Below are 21,742 nucleotides of genomic sequence, written 5' to 3'. Positions count from 1 at the left end.
CCAGTTACCAATGGCAACAAACAGCAACAAACGCATGCGCGCGACAAACTAGCAACAACAAAAAACGGCACAAGCCAAGGTAACATTAAATATGTTTCTTAATTTTATTTCTCCCTTTTCAGCAAGTAGCTAAGCGGTTGCTGTTACATTCATCACGTTTCGCTTATGTAATAATTTCAGGCATTTGTTTCGTGTGAAAGATCAGAAACATTAGTTTGTTTACTGGTAGTTTGTAATGTTACTGACTAAATCGCGTATTATCCTTGCCTCAAAAACCTTACATAAGTCTTCTCTCCGTTTATACACGTTTCGTCTCATAAATGACTATTTTGTGTATTTTATTAGTTTGAAAACTCTCGTTGTGAACTAATTCACATGTTTACAGTTATTGACAGATTTCCCAGTCTCTGGTGAGCTTTCTGTGGACAGGACAATGATGGATGCGACGGTACGGCCCCTCAGAATCCCACCTGAAATGGCCATTTATGCGGAGAAACATGACATATTTCACCTGGTCCAGGTACAGACATTTAACTACTCTGTGTTTAAGAAGTATATGAAGGCAGTTTTAGTTAAATAACTTATACATTCGCAGACACTAGTGAGAAATTTGATGGTGGACAAACCAGAGGACCCCATTCAACACCTGATTAACTTCTTGAAAAGAGACAGTGTTGGTAAGGGTTTTTTTTCTGTATTTGCACTATTCCTTACTATTTTTGTTTAATTTTTATTTAAATTAAGAAGTATACAGACAATACATTCTTTTTACCACGAGATGGCGCAGTCGTACATAATATCACATAAAAAGCGCAACGTTAAAGCAGTTGTACATTTTCAGCTAATTTAACATTGTTCAGATAAAAAAAAGCCAGTTTAATATCATTATAGAATTATACTAACTTCCAGCTTGGCGACGAGATATATATGCATATATTTAATTAACTATTATTTTGCTCTGCATCAATAATGTACTGGGGAAAAAATATTTATTCCAGTGCCAAGAATCATATTGATAGGTCCTCCAGCATCTGGGAAAAGAACCATAGTAAGTGCATCATTTCAGTAATAGTTCAATTCATTTCTGCAATTTAAACTTTGTTACAATTAAACTGTTCTAGGGGATATTTCGCTCGTGTATGTCTTTTTGTCCTCCAGCATTGCTGTTCTCGCTGTAAACAACTCTGCATACGTTTGTTTCTTGCGTGCAAACTTTCTTCAGTTTTGAAATGTATTGATGATATACACCTGTCATGTCAATCAGACATGCATTTTAATCAGATACTCTCCATAGTGAATATCAGGCCTTACGGAGATCTCAATACTGCTTCTGTCATCTGTTCAGAGTATTTTCATTTGCGTCATTTTATACAGTGTCGGAGATTGTCTTCTTTTTTTCCTGTGTCAGGCTAAAAAGTTGTGTGAGCACATACAGGCTATTCACATAACTTTTAGCGATATCTTAAAGGATGACAGCGACTTAAGCAGAGCTGCACAGCAGTACCAAGACAAAAAACAGGTGGGGTCTCTCTTTCTCAGTCTTATGTACGTCTATAAGGTTTTCCATAGCATGTTGTAAATAAATTTGCCTTTTTAGGAGGCCTAGAAGAGGGGATCTGTTTGTAAAATTGTGTGAACAACATGTTACTGCTTAATGGCAAAGTATCTTCAAGGAAAAGTAGTCTGGAATGCCTTGATCATGATATTCGTTTTAGATGTATAAGTAGGAAAGGTAATGTTGTCAGCATTTGCTACATTCTCTGGATGCCAGTAATTGCTGTCTCTGTGGTATTGTAAAGACATAGAACTGATTTTGTCTGAAGTCTGATCATGCAAATGCTATGCAGGCTAGTTAGTTGATAAATCAGCAGAGTTGAATAGAATTAGAAGAAAAGAGAGAGATGTGCTTAGGAAAAGTGCCTCCCAATGGTTTAATTATTCTAATTATCCTCTCACTTAAACTCGCCGTGGCCTTGAGTTTAAAATAGAACGATCCAAAAGATTCCAATTATTATCATTTTTACAAAATTCACAAAGGAGAGTGAGATGAAAGCAGTAGAGGATGTCATAAATAATTAGAGATTCAACAGCATATTTGAATGTATTTGTTTAATAATAATTGTATTGTTTTGGTGGACACTGATGTCATTTACTGTAGAACATATATATCTTAGCCATGTTTAGAAAGTAGGAACAAATGACAGTTTGATATTGATTATGAAATTTCATCATTTTTATGGATTTGTTGATGTTGAACTAACATTATTTTAATATTATATTAATATAGAAGCTTATTTAGAAATTAAAAAAAAAAAGTAATAATTGAATTTAAATTAAAACATTTACTACCTTTTTTTTTTGTTAATGTTGGTCTGATAGAAGATCCCCAAAGACCACTGGAGACAGTTGATTCAGCAGCGCCTGTCAAAACCGGACTGCCTTCGACGGGTAAGGACATTTTTTTAATGTATTTACTTATTTCTTTTGTAATTAATCTATAAAAAATAATACTGAGCAGCATTTGACTCAAATTGTCTAAAATGTGAAAACAAGACAGTAAGAGAAACATATTTTCATTGTGAACATGCACGTAACCTTTGTGCTTTGAACCGCGCATATTTTTACAAGCGTGATGCCCAAATAATTTGTCATATTTTTTCTTTATTTGCACTCAACCTTCTATGATAAATAATTAGACGTGTGTTTCTCCGCCTCCCTTGAGGACTGCTGGGATGGGTCTCGGGGAATGCAAGACTGCTGGTGAGAGTTCTCCGAGGAAACCTTTCATCACCAGCAGGCCCCTCACCGGCTGCCAGTTACATGTGATCTCAGTACTAATGCCACTTAAGAGCTTCACCGCTGAGGTGTCCGTTCACGTACACTCTCAGATCTCGCACCCTTTTGATTCCTCCTTTCATCTCTCCATCAAATCACACAATCAATCACGGTCTCCCTGATCGTGTCTTTCTCTGAAGTGTCAGTTTCTTCTGTGCGGCCGCATGGAGGAATATGTAAATTGTCCGACTCCAAACAGCATCTCCTTTTATTCCTCACTAAACTCCGCAAATGGCTTTACTCAGCCAAGAATCCCATCGTGAAAGTTTTTTCGCTTGGCATCCTTTAACTTTCACCTTTTAATCTCAGTAGTTTGTGATTAGCGACTGCTTTGAATCTAGTAATGGATGTTTATCCCTTCAGGCAAACTGTCTGATAGTATTTATCAGGTTATTTAATTATTTTTCTTCCCGACTGATCTGCATATGAGCGGAGGATTGAGGTAGAGCTTTTCCTCTGTAGATTTAGACACCTGACAAAGCATCTCTGGCTCACCATGAGGAGCCTTCATCTCATGGTCTCTTGCTTCGCACACACTTAAATGGGCCAAAGAATGGAATGATTGACATGTCACATCACCACTGGAGCCTAGACAGCTAAGCTTAATTGCTCTGCCACGGATGCCTTCGTGTGTGTGTGCTTGTCTACCTGTTTTTCCAAATTAAGCAACAATGAATGTTAATCATGCCTAATCTAGGTCATCTAGTTCATCTCTGCCTGTCACTGCTTCTCAAGCTGTCTTAATTCTTTCTCCCTCACTCTCTCGTTCTCTCATGAGGCTGCTGTTTGTAAAACTTTAGACTTGTGGAAAATGAAGAGAGGGAGCATAGGTAATGAATAGTGATTTAAAGTAAAATGTCAATTTAATGAGTGCCTTTCAGTCCTCGAGAAAAAAAGATGGACCCTAAAGTAAATTAGAAAAAAAGAAGGAAGGAAGGAAAGAAAGAAAGATCATGGGGAGCATGTCACAGTCATCTGGATCCCTAATGAGGCCTCCAAATAAAGTTATGCTGTTTGAATTTGCATAGCGTCTGTAATTCTATTTTGAGGGAGAAAGGAGAAATCTAAAGGAAAGTTTGCGAATGAAATGATATTGGAACTTTTTGAGAACACACAATGCAGATAATGCTTTACAGACATGTTTACCTGATTTTTTATAACTATATAATAATCTGATTTAGTTCAACAGCAACAATAAAAGAATTCAGGCAATATTCTAAGAGTTATAATATAAAAAAAAATTGTATTTAACTACGGCTGCATTTATTTGATCAAAACATACATAGCCATAATATTGTGAAAAAATTATAAAAAGTTGAAAAGACTTTTCTATTTTAATATTTTTTAATATGTATATATTTTATTATGCAATTCATTCCTATGATGAATTTTCTGAAGACATAACTGATCTAATATTTTCCACTGAGCACTGCATTTCAGATATCAAATTAATATTAATTTGATATCAAATTAAAATAGTTTCAATATTTAAAAAATTACAAGACCGGGTCCTGTTGCATTTTTGGCATTTAATAATTTTTTTTTTTTTTTTTTTTTTAATAATAATAAAAAAAAATCTAGCACAAAATATGAATGAACCACGTAATCAGTGGTTAACAGCTAAGTGAACAACTAATTGAGATCTAATTGTAAAAGTCAAGTGGAGTGTTTTGCAGCCACTCATGCTGCCATATTGTCGGTCTATTGTGTGGGGGAGCTGCGTGTTGGGGTCTGTGAGTGACACGTCAGGGCGCCGCTTCTGCTCCCCTGCCTTGCCTGCTGTTGGGCTGGCTGGTGACATCTGCTCCATGCATGTCCCTCCTGTGATAGCTGGCCTCACTGCAGATGTTCCAGTCCTGGGGTCTCTGTCTGAGCCCACTGCTACAGCACCACGGCCTCTTTTGATGTGGGGATGAAACGGAATGAAACAAGTCGCAGTGGGGCTCTGTGTTCAGATGTATGTGTGTGCGAGAGTTAATGTGTGCAGAGAGCGTGTATGTGTGTACAGAAGTTTTACTAAAACAAGTTTGGACTCTACCTGTCGTTGTCCTTGTCAAACCTCTGAATGTGTACAGTCGAATATTTGTATATAATCCTCAGCGGATGTCTGTGTTCTGTAATAATTATTATTTTAGCAAGTTCTTCTAGAAATGCTGACGTTTAAGGGTGCCGGTGTAAAGAACTTTTATTTTTACTGACATTTGTAATTCAAGAGGCTGTGGTTTGTTCTACATCCACCCTTTATTTTTCCTATATTCGTGGCAGTTAGATTGTGTAGGCTAGAGGCCTTTCAAGCAATCTGTGAGTCAAGCCCTGCTCATGGGCTTCCCAGCCACAGAGGCAATCAAATGCTTAATGGGAAAGTAAGTGGGAGGAAACTTGCGTGCTGAGATCAGGTGAAGCAAAGGATAGGTTTGCCGTTAAAGATCAAAGCCTGAAAAAACAAAGGCTGATATCAAACAGACACTCGAAACTCGGCAGCAAAAACCCACAGCTCCTCTGATAATACTTAGATCTATAAATGTTTGTTGCATATATTTATTTATTTTAAGATTATTCGCTGCAGTAATAAGTTGGCCCCTAACAAGCACTTTTGGGAGATGGTTCTTTGACTGTTCTTTATTTTACCGCACCATTGCACAGCAAGCCTTGGGATTTAGGAGACTATTAGAGAGGAGGATTTTTTTTATGGATTTGTAGCTAATGAATGATATGCATGCGGTTTCCTTTCTTCTTATGTTATTTTTATTGCTAAGTGAGAAGTGTGAAAAGGAGCTGGAGAATTAGGCACATTTTCAAGGTTTTTATGGATTTAACCCTCCATTTGCCTCCCTGCATGAGACCCCATATGGGCCAGTTTTACTCCTTATTCATACAACAATTTATACATTCATTATTTAGACTGGTACAGGGCAGCAATTTATATGAATTATTCATATAAAATTATTCATTCAAAGCCTATTACTGTTTTTAAAAGTATTTTTCCAGGCAGGATATTGTTTTGCTTATATGAAAACAATTTTAAACAACAATTTAAGCACAGTAGCTGACCATGGGGAAAAGCAAGTGCATTTATAGAAATGTAAACAGAAAAATAGTGTGCGTGTGTGTGTGTGTGTGTGTGTTTAAGACAAAATGCAAGGTTTCGGCTGTGTTAATAGCAGAAGGCGTCAACATCGTCTGTGTCACAAGCAGAGTTGGACTCTGTCACAAGAGAGTTGGCTTATTGTTTAAAACAGATTGTTTGTTCCTTCTCAAAAGTATGTGCATAACATGCATTGTATTTTCAGGGCTGGGTTTTGGAAGCCATTCCCAAGACGCAAGAAGAGGCACTATGTCTACAAGAAGCAGGAATCAGCCCCGATCATGTTGGTTAGTAGCATGTTGTCCAAACAAGAGGTTTGAATCAGGACTTGATAATGAGACCGGCCAAATATCCCTCTTGGACTAACTATCACTCCCCAGAGCATATGTCAAACTCTAGCTCTTTCTTTTAACTCTTTCCTCACAGTGATGCTGGAAGCTCCTGATGTCATTCTGATTGAAAGGAGCTCGGGCAAGAGGATAGACCCTGTCACAGGAGGTAATGTCTGTATGATCATTACACTTTTCTTAGTTCAGAGAGTGGGACTGCGAGACAGGCAGCCAACACGCACCCTTGTTAGAATGCATTTCATTATCTGTGGACCTTGACAGCGCTCAACCTGTTTGCCGAAATCCCAAATGGGCCCTGTGTGTCCTCAGGGTTCCAGAAAGCCCAGCTGTAATGAACAAAAGACAGAGCTCCCTGCAGATTTGTGATGGTGCGAATGCACCATTTCCACGTAATTGTCATTTTCCCTTTTGTTTGTTTATGATCTCTGTTTATGAATCTTTTTTAGGAGACTCGCTGTCAAAATAAATGCTATAACAAAGTTTTTGTATTTTACACACATAGCTACCACCTCAGCACACATACACTAGTATATAAAACATGACCTTACCCACATGTTTCTTTTCTATGTTTCAGATGTATATCATGTCACCTTCATGTGGCCTGAAAGTGAAGAGGTTGCACAGCGTTTAGAAACACCCAGTACACCGTCGGCAGCTGATCTCATGGCAAGAAAGCTGCAGAAGTTCCACACAGAAGCTCATGCTCTAAAGCGCACATACCACAGCTGCCTGAAGATCATCAATGCAGACCAGCCCCATGTAGACGTCTTTTCACAGGGTAAACGTCACCATCTTTTCCCTAGTCTGGTACCTATACCAACCATCTGCATAACGTCTGCCAGAAATGAAAAATCAGTCGTCATTTACCCTCATGTTGCAAAACTTTCGAGGAACACAAAAGAAGATATTTAATATTGTATGGGCAAAAAAGCACAAGATATTTCTCTTAATATCTTCTTTTATGTTATAAATGAGGTTATACAGTAAATGGTGACCGGATTTTGATTTTTGCAGCATTTTGGGTGTCAATTTAAATTAGTGTTTACAGATCTTGTCAAGCTGCTGGTTATCACCAACTTTAAGGTAAGGAATTCATAGAAGGTGGTTACTAATTTTATCAAGTCATTTGAATTCAGAACATAGACTGTATCTATCAAAATGTCTCCAGATTAGGTTTAGGTAGGTCACTGAGTTGCATTTAGAGCTTTTTAAACATTTCTACTAATATCACCTACTGTGATGAACCGAGATCTACCGCCCCTATTGGTCGGAGGTCAATATCGCGTCGGCTACATTCAGAGGCAGTGATTGACCTGCTTGTCAGGCACTCTGCCAGTCGAGGAGGTTGCCTCAGGCAGCTCTGCAGGCACAGACTATCCCATGAGAACCTGGGCAGGGATGAGCGGTCCTCGCCAATTACATTAAAACCATCTGAATACAACCTGTCTAAATATTATATCGCTCAACTTGACAAAATAATTTTGTCACTTCCCTTCCTTTAGTAGTGAGGTAGAGCTAGGCGGTGAATATTTAAACCATTCTTTGCATACATCACTTTGACTGTAGCATTAGGCAGGTTAGCAGCATTTTGTGAAATTCACACCACAGGTTTTTAATAATAAAGATGCATATTTATCATACGAATGAGTGTGCGTGGAATTGATAGCCAGTCATTATTTATTAAGGCTGAAGTTTTAGACAGATTTGTTATAAATCTACGTCTGTCTATCACTTTTTTAAATACTTTGCCAGCTCAAGCTACATAAACACGAACTGGGAGAAATTCAAATCCATCTGTACTGTTTTCTCTCTTTCTTATAGACGTTAGTTTTATCTGGGGGGAAATAAAGGCTCATTTAGTCTCATGGCACATTATTATTAAATCCAAAATGCTCCATTGAGTACCTATGAAGGAAGCGGCCCTCTAGCCTAATGGGTTTGCGCTGTGGGCTTGATTTGTAAATTGTAGATTTAGGAGAGTGTGCCATTATGCCTTAATCTTGACTTAACTGCACCTGATTTTCTTGATACGTCTAAATGGAGGGCATTAAATAAATATTTGAGATAAACTCTGCCATAAAACATTCATAAACCCATACTGAGGAGCAAACAGCAATAAGGCTGTCATCTTAAATTTTGATTAGTGCTAATTCAGCATGCGGTTTGATTGTAACATCGCTAGTTTCCCCCTGACTTAGCCTTTTAGCGCATTAACATGTTTTGCATATTAAGCATTTATCATGTTGTTGTATAACAATTAGCAGCATAAAGGGCTGGATGAGAGAGACTCATTAGTTATGATTAGGCTGTTGTTAATCATCGCATATTAGAATGGCGGCTCAGCGCAGGTTCCAGACAAACAGGATTGTTGTGAGTGAAACCCAACTGCAAACAGATGGCTTCGACGTGGATGTCACACTACAAGCAAATGCCCCCGTGGACATGAAAGGAAAACTCTAATGATTAATTTATCAAGTGGCTTTATATTCAGTTTAGTGGCAATCTCTGTTTATGATCTGAGCGAATGGGCTGTCACCAGCTCTATTATCTTACTCCATTAAACATTCAATAGAATCTATCTGTGCCTGCATTGTGTTGTTTTGTATTATAGTACGTTACACTACTAAACAATCACCACAGCGTTAGAAAATAGTTTTTAATCTGTGTTTGGTTGAACAAACATGTTTTGTAATTTGTACAGTTCAAAAGTTTGTGATCATTTCTAGTAAATACTGTTCTTTTTAACTTTCTCTTCATCAAAGAATCCTGAAAAAATATTACACAAAAACATTAGGCAGCAGAACTGTGTTGATGTTTTGTTTTTATATTGCAGTGCTGAACTATGTGTGTACTCCGCTTCATTCTGCCTCACCCTACACACCCAGAATCCTACTGTTTGGACCCCCAGGTTCAGGAAAGAGTGTTCAGGCAAAACTGATTGCTCAAAAATATGGCATTGTCAACAGTAAGCTTCTTCTCAACTTCTGTCACTTTTCCATCTGTACTCTTTCTTGTCTGCAAGTTAAACATTGTAAAATGAGTAGCTAGTTTAGCTAAACTGTAGAACTCAATGGCATTACTTTCTCACACTAAATCTAGTTTAAAACAACTATGCTGTTTTTTTTTCTATGGAACACGAAAGTAGAAATTTTATTTCGGATACAATATTCATTTTTACATTTTGTTGGAACTGTCTTGGCAGCGTTTGTACATATCCATCGTAAAATGATAAAAAAAAATCCACCCAGTGCTTTTCAAAAATCTCCATGAATCCAAACTCCTTTCTCATATCAAGCCATTCTCAGATTCATGACAGTGTGACATCACACTGGCAGCCCCCTCCAATTATTCTTGAGTGATACTAGCATTTTATCACAGACCCACCTTGAGCAATCTGTCATCAGTCCACCATTGTTTCAACGCTGGAGCTGTTGTAAACGAGAATGGCTCCTAAGTGATTGACCGGTTTTGTTCTTAGATGTAATAGTGAATGTAATAGCCACTGAAGGCGCAATGTGTTACATTTGTTTTTGAGGGGAAAGCTCCCCAGATCCAAATAAATGTATCTGTTCATGCAAATCATTAGGAATCCAGCCTGTCCTACAGAAGGAGTGTGCTACAAGGTTTTTTTTGATGAATCTGTGCAAATTGCCTTTCCCAATAATGTGCTTATTAGCTAGTTTCACAATGAATTCAAGTTTACAGTCTCTCAGTGAGTGGCTTGTACTAGAGGGGAGCAGAGCTCATTTGCATTTAAAGGAACAAAACAGCTTATTGTAAACTGCACTATTTTCGACAGGGTAAAAAGGAAGGGTATTTTACACTACCATTAAGAAATTATAACCAAAGTATGATATAGGCTGTTCAAACTGTGGAAAATCAGCATCCTTTTAAAGAATCGTTATGTAGCTCTTGCCATACAGTGATCGCTTATATGTGCTGTCACACTTCAAAACAATACAAAAAATCATGCAAAGTAACAGTGTAAGGATTTAGAACAATGTAAGAAAGAGTAAATAATGACCAATGAGTAAACCTTTGCACAACATCCATAGGTTTACGTTGTTTATTTCAAACTTTCTTTTGTTCTTTCTTTGTTTATCTCTGTCGCTGTAGTTTGTTGTGGTGAGCTTCTGAAGGCTGCTTCAGCTGATGAGAGCCATATGGGGGAGCTCATTAAACCCTACCTGGAGTCAGAACAGCAAGGTATGCCTCCTCACCTCCACTATGCCTACTGCCAAATGGGTCAATCATACAGAACAAGTGAAACCCCATTCTGTAAAACGCAGAGTTCTGTTTCCTGCTTTTGACCAGATAATTGGACCCCTTACAGTCAGAACAGTCTGGTCGGTGAACATGTTGTGCTATATTCACATATAGCGGCATTCTAAATGATTATCGTGTAATTTGCAGTATAGAATTCTGCAGATTGTTTTGTTTCTTTTAATCAAAATCGCAGTACTTCCTGGCCTCTTTTACTAGACAGCCAGTACTTTTATATTTTGAAAGCACCATAATGGTCTAGATGTCTTGACTATCCGTGACCTTTCATTCATCCTCATCATTGTTATTCCCTTCCTATCTCACACCCTCTGTGTCTGCCCAACACCTTTCTGTTCCAAATCCCTCAGAGACCATAAGATAAATATATATCTATAGTCCCGCCCCTCAGAGAATGCATTCAGCCGCTGGGACTGCCAATCACTGCCTTTATTACAGCTCTGGACTAAGACACTCGCCTGAAGCAAGTTTTCATTAAATTAATAAAAATTCTCATGGGATGCAAATCACAGAATGTATGTTTTACTTTTAGCCTTTTTGATGCTTTCATTGATAAGGAAGACAAAAAATAGGGAGAAAAGGAGGAACAGGACTAGGAATGATGCAAGCCAGATTCAAACTTGCATCACTTAAAAGTGCTACATGTCATTGTTTTACAATTCACATTCTTAGCTGTAAATCAGTAGTTCAACCAAAAATGAACATTCTGTCATTCACTCTTTCTATGCCTGTGTCCAAACCTGAACATCTTTCTTCTATGTATCACAAAAGGAGATAGATAGACAGTGGGGTCAAAACAAAATTAGACTGTTTAAAGATAGTTTCTCGTTTGTGTTTCATAGCAAAAAGAGAAAGTATGTACAATATATAAACTCATGTAATTGCGTAATAACATTAAAATGTAAATTAAATTGTTTATTTAATCTATTATAGTAATATTATATTATATAATCATTTTGAAGTTTTTGAATAACATTATTACAAAAGATTTTTAGTTCTTTTACATTGAAATATTTACACACCATGAAACTTCTGAAAATTTCAGAAATATTCAGATTTATACATGAACTTTCTGTTAAGCATGATGCAATGTTTGTGATTTATTAAAGAAAGTTATTATAAAGTGCTACCAAATCATATTTATTTTACTATATGGAATACTGTAGAAATAAAATCTATTACGGCTCAAGCAGAATTCTTGAGAGTAGACTAAACTTTTGCAGTTTATTTATGATCTCTGATGAGTACGCATGAACACCCAATATGATTGTCGGATCTGTCAGAGCATGCAAGTGTCTTTTCAGCACTAGCAGTATCTGTCACGTGCAACATATGTTCAGAAATTCATGTTGGGTGTTTGTTGAAGTAGCAATGTGTGCATAAGAAATGCTATGTAAATGTTTTGTTAGCTCGTATTCCAATGCCTTGTTGAACAGGGCTGCGGTATCCTGGGAGAGGGTTTTTTGTGCCTTCTTTCTCTCTCTCTCTCCTTTGCCTCTCCCCCCCTTTTCCTGTGACAGTGAGGATTTGAGGCAGAGAGCTTGCCTAAATAATTTACAAGTTGATTAATGGCCTCACAGGGGTATAATTAGGCGATGGAGAGATGGTGGCTAGTGTAACCAGTACAGTTCTTTTGGGATTTGAGAACCCGGATTATTAAACAAACCAAAAAATAGTCTTAGCAGAAGTGAAGAAGGAGAGGAAAGAAAGAAAGAAGAGGAAGCCTCTCCAGGCTGCCTGATGTTTGAAGCAGGGCTGCAGAGATAGGCAAGAGGCTGTGCGCGTTTGATGTGGAAATTGGACAGTTTGAAACCGTCGACTTTAATTTTTCACCAGCTGCGGGAACCCCCCTGGGTGCCAGCTTGCATTCCTTAAAGAATGCTGTTCTATTTTCTCTTCACCCTCATTATTTGTTTGTCCTCTGCCGCTCTCGTTAATTTTCCCACAGCATTATGAGCGCCACCCTCCTCTACAGTGCTTTCCGTCAGTTTTAAGAGGTGCCATCATCCCCTTAAACAATTCGCTTATGTTACCTGTCAGCCAGCCGATGACTGCTTTTGTAGTCTGAGAGGGACCCGTGAAATATCTTCAAAAGACAAAATGTACATACATGAATTTAAATGACACCGTGTCTGCTAATTATTTATCACCTCACATCTGAATAAGCCGCCTTGATTTGATACGGATACAAACAAAAGGCACGTCCTTGACAATACCGCTTGATGATGAGATCACTGATGCTTAGCACGGAGATGATGATGGTTCAGTTTTCCTCAGACCATCTCCTTTTAATTTAATCCTCTTAATGGGGCTCTCCAGCTTTCTAGATGCCCTGCACCTCAGTTTAAGTGAAACATTAATTTAGTCTTCTGTCCGCTTGTGCCCAAGTGTTTTCAAATCGGCTTCAATGAACTTTTTATTTGGTACTTTAAAGCCTTAAAACTGCATCCTATATCTGCATCTTTCATACTTCAAAAAGTTCTCATACTGTTACTTTTTTTCTTTCCATAAAGTCTTCTTCCAGTACCTGGAAGAAGTAAACAAATGAAAGGCCTTTCTCACGTCCGTTAGATCTATAACACTGTGATCTGACGTCCTACAGGGAGGAACGTATACAGTATTTCAAACAAATGCTAAGCAGGTGTGTTTGTGTGTGCATCTCATGGGGTAAACCCCATCTGAACACCGTGTTTACTGTATATAGGACGAGTGTCATTCAAAGGACACAGCAAGTTGATTCTCAGGAGTCTGAACCTCTTGTGTCAACATTTTTGAGGTTCTTGTTTGCCTTAATTTGATTTCTTCTATACTTTGCTATCTTGTACTTCTGTCCTGTAATTAGGAAGAAGGTATAAACAGGTGATAACCATATTTTTGCTGTATTTGTGGTTCAATCCATACAGTGCCATCAAGTATAGTCCTGCGGATCCTTACAGAGAGACTGAGCAGGATGGACTGTACCACACGGGGCTGGGTGCTCCATGACTTTCCTCAAGATGTGGAGCAGGCAGAAGAACTTCAAGAGTCTAATTACATACCAAACAGGTACATCAGTCACTATAAACTGATTTAAACAGCTTTAAATGTTAAAATTTAGCATGTGTAACTCCATATGATCTAAACCGTTATCACAGTGATTTGTAACAATGCTGAATCAACCATACATCAAAAATACTAACACTGTGAAATATTATTACAGTTTAAAACAACTGTTTTTAATTTTCAGCCATTAATCAAGTCTTCAGTTTACCACTGTTCAAAACTGTTTTGCTGCTTAGTATTTTTGTGGAGCCCATTATATATTTTTGAGGATAATTTGATAAAAAGAAAGTTTTCTTAAAAACAAATTAAATAACAGTTAAACAACAATAAAATAACTATGACACTTTAATGCATCCTTCCTGAATAAACATTAATTTCTTTCAAAAAATGTTACAATGGGCAAGGGACTTTGCAGCTACATAAGCATGATGCATTTGCATGTAAGGAAGCGCCTATATGAGAGCTAGAGGTTCACCTCACTTTGAGAGCTACTGGTATACATTCAACTATGGATTATCCATCCCCTATTTTGCCCTCTTTCATATACGGCTGTCACAGTGACAAACATAAAGTCTATGTTTAAAGAACAAAAACAAAACAGCAAAGTAGATAATGAACTGCACCATGTGAATCTTTCAGATTACTATTTGTGATTTTCGTGTCTCCTTGGTTATCCTAAATAGTGAGTGTAACCACACGGCTTAGATTGCCCTCTCAGATTACCCTTAACTCAGCTGCCCTGCAGGATCTGATGGCACTTAGATTATACAACCTGTCCTCTGTGTGTGTCCCCTCATCAGAGAACTCACTTTGAGGTTAGAACATCAGTGAAAATAACCGTGTCCCAATTCTGTCTCCTTTGACACAGAAACAAGAGCAGGAGCACAAATCTGTGCAATAACATTAGGAAAAACGTCGATGATCACCTTAGGGCCTGCTCCGTATTCTATTGTTACTCATTTTTATTTTTCATCATTTTCCCCATTTTATACGCTCTGTGGAATTAAGATTGCAGAGATCAGCAAGCAGCCGCGGTGTCCGCTTCCCTCGCAGCTTCTGTGCAGCAAGACCTTATTTCCTCCATTAACAGCCCATGTTGTTTGGGCTAATGGCAGGAGACCTCATTTACATAGCATTAGCGTAATTGATTCGAAGGCCCACGGTTAGCCTGGCCCTGAAACAATAGGGAGATAATGTTTCCGATGGGCCGATGATGGCCCGATGGCGGCGCTGTACCTGACAGCTTTATTAATTAACAGCTCTCTGGTTACCAGGCTTTAGTGAGGATGAATAAGTCAACTCCTCCTGGAGCCGCGCCAGGGCATGGGCATTTAATAGGTGTCACTGGCAGAAGGGAGAGGGGACAGAGTGCAGCAGTGTTGGCATACTGGTTAGATTGGAGGGATCCCTTTACCCATTTCCTGAAAGGGCTCCATTAACAGAGAGTCATTGCCTACAATAAGTGCCAAGATGATGTTGTCCATGTGGCGCCAGCATCTTTAGTTTGTAATGACAAACTTTGTGTGGTTAATTCAGTGATTAAAACACAGTTGTAAGTCTCATCTTATGAACCTTTTAAGGAACTAATATGTACACATTAGGTGCAGCTTTTGAAAAGGTACCTTCTGCCCCATTCACAGCTTTTGTAAATTTTTTCTGAGAGTGTTCTTTTGGCTTTGAGTTGTTTAAATATACTTACAATAATGACCTATTTGCCTTGCTGAAGATTTTGTAGTTGTTGTCTGTTCCAGTTAGCGCTCCGTCTTTTGTCATGTAAAGGAAGTTACCTGATCCGTGAAAGACGAAAGAGGAAGAAAAGGAAAAAGGACGCTCGCTAATGAAGTTCCCTCATCAGATAAATGAGGATGCCTTTGCTCTGGTTTCTGATGGTGCAATCATCTGATCCTCTTTCAAAAGCTGATCAGTCACAGTTAGCTCAGGATGTGTGACACTTTCATTTAGAAATAAGTCTAAAAAAATGATCTATTATGTACAATATGAACCCCAAGGCAATGCATAGGGCCCCACGTTGACCACAACAATATTTGAAGGTTTTTAAATATTATAGATCTTTACATAACTATAAAAAATTATATTCATTATTAGATATATATTCATTATTAAAGTTTTAAGATGCACATCCTTGCATAGATGCATGGTTTTCCAGGTCTCAAAACTGCGCAAAAACTGTTAACAATTTTAACAAACTAAAGTTGTTGAGGAGGTAAATAAAAACAAGATCATTTTTTATTATTTGTTTATGTTTCAGCATTTTAATTCTATATATTTTATTTACATGCTCTAATTTTAACACAAATTCAAAAAACATTTTAGGTCAATATAATCTTTTTCATATAATAAGGGTGACTATACTGTACGTGCCATTTTTTTTAATTCACCCTGGCCAGGATTTCTATAATGCTTTGATTCAAAGGACCTGCAAACGCAAACAAAGCCAAAACCTTGTTATGTTTAAGACAACATAAAAAATCTTGGCCAGGTTGTGTTCTTGAACTAAAGAAGTTCTAAATTTCAAAACCTCAGAAGCTGTGCAATAGATTTTTGAAACAAAAAGAACTGAAATTTGTTATCTTTTGTAAATCATTCTCCGCCCTGGTTTATGAACAGGTTTCAGTGATTCATTCATGAATCATACTGATCCAGTTCTCAAGTTCTCTCTATTGTTCGACTTCAAAAGACTTGAAATGTATGCCACAAGTCATATCATCCACTTTATAGTGCTTTCTTTGTAATGGTATAGATTGAAAGTTTTCGTTCATTTTCATTACATGGAAAACAATGGACAGGATATTCTTCAAAAAACTAATCTCTTGCATTTAACCACAGAGGTTTGAAACAACACAAGGGTGATGACAAAATTAAAATTTTCGAGTGAACTATCCCTTTTAAATGAACTTGAAATGAAAGGGTTCACAAAATAAATGAGCTTCTCTAAAGACCCACACCCAGACCCCTCTTGCACGATCATTCTCGGACTGTACAGCAGGTCAATGTTACTACTACAGTTTCGCTGATCTCACTCCCACCCCTCCTACCAGTCTTTAACTACTCTCCAGTTTGGCTAGTCATCAGCCTCTTACAGCCTTGACACGCTTGCAAACAATCAGAGTCTTTGGGAGCTTTGAAATATGCATGGCTACCTGTGACAGGTAGATAAAGAAGAGCAATTAGCCATGTAATCTAAGAGTCTGGCCCAATTACCTGCTCTCGTCCCTGCCTTGCTCTCTCTCTCTTTCTTTCCACCCGCGTTGCGCTCTTGCTCTCTATTACTTAAATGTATTTCATGTGTCTGCTCCCCATCAAATCAAGCAACACTTCCTCTGATTGGCTTATCAATTATACAGTAGGGGCAGCATTACAATTTAATCAGTGGTAAACATTGCCGTGGCCACCTGTAAAGAATCTTTCCCTCATTAATTTCTTAATTCGGAGAGATAGAAAGGAAGGCAGAGGGGCTGACGGGAGCGGCAGCGCTCAGAGAGATCGAATGGACCGAGACCTTCTTGGATCACTTCAGCTCAGCGAGTAAACTGAAGAACAAAAGGGTTGAAGGTTACCATCTACTTAATGTATACCATATACCAGTGGAAGAATAGATATGCACACACACACACACACACACACACACACACATACGCATATACATACATAGATACACACTGATGGCAGGATATGCTTGCGCTGTTCGTGATCATTTGTAGCAGCTGAGGACTGTCAGGCTTGTTATCTGCCTTGTTTTAGTCAGTCATTTGTTAGAGGATCTCCAGCTGTCATGTAAGAAACATCTAATGTAAATCAATTCATCTTGTACAGCTCCCCCCACATAAAAAGTGGGAGAATGAGAAGAAAGACGAACACAAGCCCCCCACCCTCCCATCCTCCCGCCTCAGACACAACGCACCATCCTTTTGCTCCTCCACATTTATAAATATTTCATGAGGAAGCATAAATATTAATTCTAATAGCTTTGCAGAGTAGTTATTATTTCTTTTTTAAGACAAATATTCATTAAAAATTGAGAGAAGCCTTTTTCTGAAATAATTAAACCTATGCACACACACACACACACACACACACACACACACATTATCATGCCTCTTAAACACATCAAATGTCTTGCATTTTCAGTCCAGACTAATAGTCAGTTAAAGCACCATGTCTCCTTTGTCCATTTCAGAGGGCCCAGTAGTTCACAGTGGTACTGAGAGCCAGGAACACAAAGACGTTTAAATATTTTATCAAAAGCACCAACTTAGATCTCTCCTATTTTCCTTACTATTCTCATCCCTTTTTATGGAAAAAAGCCTCATGATGTAAAATTCCTATTGGTCTTTATATATAGCTGAATTGGTCCAGAATAACATTTCACAAAAATCTCAGGGTGTGTAAAATGATTAGGTGGCTAAAAATTAAATAATGCGGAAGAGGCTGTGAGGTTCCCATCCTCTGGAGGCCCGAATGAAATCATTTGGGACAAGAATGGCATGTAAAGCCACCCACCTGACCACACCATTAGGCCCACTTTGTGTCTGGACAATGTCAAAGCATAATGACCCCTTCGGTAGAGACCCCAACATTCCTCTGTTAAAGGAGCCCAGGAGAGTGTCCCTGTTTTCCATTATTTTCTTCATTATTTATTTAGCTCCAACACTTGCGCATTATGATTATTCCTCGTTGAATGCTAGATGAAGTCTTCATATAATGGAATAATGGATTCATATGGTTTTTGGTTCTATTGTTGCTATTTTTGCAAGCATTTTTACAATTGAATTTGCGATCGGTAAACAATTTCATTGTTACAGTTTCTGATAAAATTCTGGTCCACAAAATTTACACTCAAAGTTCCAAAGTTTTAATTTGAAGATTTTTTTTTTTTCTAATCTCTCACGCTCCAAAAGTTAGCATTTATTTGACTGAATATATTGTCGCTTTCTTTACTTAGCCTTTTGTTTTTTATGTTGGTTTGTGGGGTTCTGTATTTGGCACACGAAACATTATAACATTCTTTACTTGCACAATAATAATATAATAATAATAATAATCAAGAACATATCCTGGGAAGAAAGAAAAATTGTAAATATACAAAAATGCAGTCATAACAATAATATTGTGAAATTATTACAATTTTAAATAACATTTTGTTATATTTAAAAAAAGCTAAATTTTATTATTGTTGATTGTGATTTATAGAACAGAAGAGAGTAGCATTTGTTTAAAACGGAAAACCTTTGTAATGTTATTAATGTCTTTAATAAAAGTATGAATTGCTTAATCTTTAGAATTGTACTGTATGTTTAAATGGACTTTTCGGTAACATATTTTATATATTTTCATGACAAAATGCTGAAGGTTTTTATTTTAAATTTTATTTCATTTGTATTTTGTCATTAGACTACACTAGTTACAATCTCATTTTTTTATAAATTCCCAAGCCTAATTAATTTATTTTGATGCTGTCATTGGCGTTAAATACCTTTACCAAGCTTTTTTTTTTTTTACTTGGGTTGATTTTAAAGGGAATCAGTGCTATTATAACAGACTTCCTCATAATCTCTGCCTCTCTCCCCTCTAGGGTCTTCTTCCTGGAGATGACTGATGACATTGCTATAGAGAGGGTAACACTTAGAGGTGTGGATCCGTTACTGGAGAATGGTGAGAAAGAATTAGTAAATTTGTGTAAAGAATGCATTTCTTTAGGTTCCCCTAAACACATATCGGTATACTAAATGTTGCTTTTAAACTCTGAAGGTATCACAGCATATATAAACCTGCTCCCAGTCCGGAAGTGCAGTCACGGCTTCGATTTAACCCGCGGCATTCAGAGGCACAGCTGCTAAACAGGCTTAAGGAGTACTGGAGCCATGCAGCGGGCCTGCAGGCCTTCTACCCACAGGCAGTGTACATCAACGCTGACCAGGATCCACACACTGTGTTTGAATCACTGGAGAGCAGACTAGTGGGCCGACTACCTAGAGTTCTGTCTTACTGAGAACCATTTAAGCACTAAACACTTTTATAGGGATACTCCAGAAATATTTTATCTCATCATTTATTCAGTCTCATGCCATCCCAGGTGTAGGACTTTCTTTGTTCTGGAAAAAAAAAAATCCATCTCTCTGAGTCCATATAATGCAAGTGAATGGCAACCCCTGTGACTGAATCAGTGTCTTTTGCAATTAAATAAAAACTGTGTGTAAGACAAATAGTAATGTTTTCCATTTTTTACACTGTGAACCATCGTGAGTTCTTGATGCAAACTTCAGCACGTTGTAAAGCGAGACATTCGTCCATTGTGAAACTGAGATGATGCAAGACAGTTGGCTGGAAGCAGTCATTTATAGTTTAATGTTTATATAAAAGTTTAAAAAATTAATATTTTCTCACACGTGTATTGTTTTGCTTCAGAAGGCTTTTGCTTCAGTTCATGTTGTATGTGTTCGTTTCATGGGATTTGCATCAACTTTGATGGTCCCATCCCCTTACGTTATGCGAATACAAAGAGATGCTTTGTTTTTCTAGAAATCACCATTTGTGTTCTACAAAAGAAAGAACAGCATAAGTAAATTTGTGGAGTAAATGTTAGCTTACATTTTTAGTTCATCTTGTACGCTTCGTATAGACTACTTAATAAATAGCTTATAAATCGGACTTGGTCATATTTTTTAATCTTATATTTTAATGAATGCTTCCGTGTCTCCAATTTCTGCATGATAAAAATACATTACCCAGCCAATATAGTCATTCTTGCCATCTGACCGTGTGTGAACTCGTGGGAGTGCATGGCACCTGCTAATTCAACGTATGTTTAATTAACATAGCGAGAAAAAGCAGACTGGCCAGACCCTTTGTGGTGGGCAGTATTAGTCCCGCTTCAGTGGTCTTATGCTAGGAAACCACTCGATGGTGCTTTGATTATTAAATTCGTTCTCCTTCTCTCTTCCTTTCTTCGAGGTCACCGGATGACTCCCACTGGGGGGAAAGGAGTTAAGTACACTGGTTAGAGGAACATGTTAACAGGCTGATTTTTAAATTCCCCTCAGATAGTGTGCTATGACAGGCAGACGCTGACTTAATTACAGCAGATGAGGTCCAGAATATGCATCTCCTCTGAATATGTAAACACGAGGGCCAGCGTATATCCAAAGGGAAATGGGGCTGCAAAAATGAAATGCGTCTGAATGTATTCCCTGAGCTCCCCTGGTTCTGTAGCACCCTAATCTGTTTATACTCTGAACAAAGACTGATTTTCAAAAAACGTTTTATTTCAAACAAAAAAATGTGATGCAGATTTTATAGCGTTAGAAAGAAATCATATTTAAGCTTTATACAATGTCAAGGCAAAGGTGCTTAACGAGATAGTTCACAGGAAGATGAAAGTCTTGTCATCATTTGCTTATGCTCATGTCATTCAAACCTTTATGACTTTGTCTCTTCTCTGTAATACAAAATGCTGGTAACCAAACGGTTTTATTTCCTGCTGACTTCCATTGTGCGGACAAAAATAAAATGTTTGGATTGATATGAATAAATGATGACAAACTATCCCTTTTGGGTGTCCTCTCAACATCTATATAGCAGAAAAGTATATAATATAACAAAATTTGTATTTTTTAGGTGTCATGGATTACTTAATACACTAAAATCTAATTCTAAATGCAGGAAAGTATTATCCTAATACTCTATATTAAGAGTGTAAGCTTGATTAATTAATATTATAAGTAGGCATGAATAAGCTAATAGAAAAGAATATAAAATCTATAAAATCATAATTAGGTTTATTGTTTAAGATTTAATTCGTATCTTATAATTTAATTGTTGTGAACAAAAGGCCTCAGGAAACCTCAAAGGGTGCAGCAGGGTGACTTACAATAATTTAATTATATAAACATAATCAAAAAAATATTTAAAATGCTAAAGCACAAAATCAATATATTTTCTTCTTTTAAAAAGGGGATTTCATATTATATTAATTAAAGAGTAAATACATTGTATTAATTATTTTCTTTAATTTTTTATTTTATACCAAACATCATTAGGATATTGAGGTAATGATCATGTTGAATTATATTTTGTCAATTTCATATCACAAATACATTAAAACTTTTTGATTAGTAATATGCATGGCCAA

The 21,742-nt window shown here is 37.4% G+C and overlaps 1 protein-coding gene across 1 annotated transcript; it reads left to right on the top strand.

Annotated features, from left to right (window-relative positions):
- Window positions 1-2: 2 nt before the first annotated feature.
- ak8 (adenylate kinase 8) lies at window positions 3-19,817 on the top strand. The gene is made up of 14 exons (XM_043239032.1): window positions 3-79; window positions 386-520; window positions 596-677; window positions 999-1,048; window positions 1,409-1,519; window positions 2,380-2,448; window positions 6,126-6,207; window positions 6,347-6,418; window positions 6,845-7,048; window positions 9,104-9,235; window positions 10,387-10,476; window positions 13,455-13,596; window positions 19,187-19,288; window positions 19,363-19,817. Exons 2-14 carry the CDS (start codon window positions 434-436, stop codon window positions 19,601-19,603), a joined length of 1,464 nt encoding a protein of 487 aa, XP_043094967.1. The 5' UTR covers window positions 3-79; window positions 386-433; the 3' UTR covers window positions 19,604-19,817.
- The last annotated feature ends 1,925 nt before the right edge of the window (window positions 19,818-21,742 follow it).

Source organism: Puntigrus tetrazona, chromosome 5, assembly GCF_018831695.1.
Source record: "Puntigrus tetrazona isolate hp1 chromosome 5, ASM1883169v1, whole genome shotgun sequence".
In the NCBI taxonomy this organism is placed as follows: Eukaryota; Metazoa; Chordata; class Actinopteri; order Cypriniformes; family Cyprinidae; genus Puntigrus; species Puntigrus tetrazona.
This window is presented reverse-complemented; position numbering and strand designations above follow the sequence as displayed.